Source organism: Rhinopithecus bieti, unplaced genomic scaffold (genome assembly GCF_001698545.2).
Source record: "Rhinopithecus bieti isolate Rb0 unplaced genomic scaffold, ASM169854v2 scaffold_64558, whole genome shotgun sequence".
In the NCBI taxonomy this organism is placed as follows: domain Eukaryota; kingdom Metazoa; phylum Chordata; class Mammalia; order Primates; family Cercopithecidae; genus Rhinopithecus; species Rhinopithecus bieti.
Genome location: NW_016824285.1, coordinates 1 through 1,147, shown reverse-complemented (window position 1 = coordinate 1,147; position 1,147 = coordinate 1). Strand labels below are relative to the sequence as shown.

At 52.2% G+C, this 1,147-nt stretch overlaps 1 protein-coding gene across 1 annotated transcript; it reads left to right on the top strand.

Moving 5' to 3' along the window:
* Nucleotides 1-3: 3 nt before the first annotated feature.
* LOC108522167 (proline-rich transmembrane protein 3-like) lies at nt 4-819 on the top strand (the record flags this gene model as incomplete). The annotated part of the gene is made up of 2 exons (XM_017862225.1): nt 4-319; nt 524-819. Coding segments are annotated over 2 exons (591 nt in total), but the record flags the coding sequence as incomplete, so codon positions are not given.
* Nucleotides 820-1,147: the final 328 nt, after the last annotated feature.

Sequence of the window (1,147 nt, the reverse complement as noted above, 5' to 3'; positions counted from 1 at the left end):
TTCCAGGAGGCAGGTCAAGGCCCCCTCTTCACCCAGCAGGATCCAGCAGCCTCTGATGTTGGCTCAGTACCCCCAATTGAGGTGGTGTACTCCCAGGAGCCAGGGGCCCAGCCAGACTTGGCATTGGCCAGAAGCCTTCCTCCTGCTGAGGAGCTGCCGGTTGAGACCCCCAAGAGGGCTGGAGCTGAGGTGTCCTGGGAAGTCAGCTCCCCAAGTCCGCTGCCCAAGCAGGTTGACCTCCCTGACGCTAAGGATTCACCAGGACCCCAGCCCATGGATCCGCCTGCCTCAGAGGCTCCTGATGGGCCGTCCAAGCCAGGTTGGTATCAGTGAGCGTGCTGAGTGATGTTCCGGGACAGCTGGATGCCTCAATTCTGTTTGACCCTGGGTCCCTCTAGATCTTATTTTCCTCTTTGTGGCAAATGAAGGTGATTGTGACTCAATCCTGAGGGATTAGGAGCACCATAGGAGGGTCAGGTAACTACTGCTTAGTTATAGTCAGATGACTACTTTGTCATTTCAGAGACAGCAGCAATGAATGGAGCAGACCCCATCTCCCCCCAGCGGGTGAGAGGAGCCGTGGAGGCCCCAGGCATCCCCAAGCCCCTCATCCCTGGTCCCTCAGACCCTGGCCCAGCTGCAAATCGAACAGAGAGCCCCATGGGGGCCCTGCAGCCAGGTGAGGGCATGGCTGGGGTGTGGGGAGAGGGAGTGCTCTGTCCAGTAACTGAGAACCTCTGTTGGGGGTGTGTTGAGGGGTGGAGGGCAGGGAATGAATGGAGACAATCACCTGCTTAAAGGAGTTGCCCAGGGCCTCCTTCAAACAACCTAGAATAATAAATTCATCCTCACTGGGAAATCTGGGAGAAGTCATTTGCCCTTTTGGGGCTAGAATGTTCTAATATGTAACATGGATATGTTTTAGAACAACAACAAAAAAATACAAAAATTAGCTAGATGTGGTTGTGCATGCCTGTAGTCCCAGCTATTCTGGAGGTTGAGGTGGGAGATCGCTTGACCTGGAGGTCAAAGCTGCAGTGAGCCCTCATTGCACCACTGCACACCAGCCTGGATGACAGACTGAGAACCTGTAAAAAAAAAAAAAAAAAAAAAAAAAAAAAAAAAAAAAAAAAAAAAAAAAAAAAAA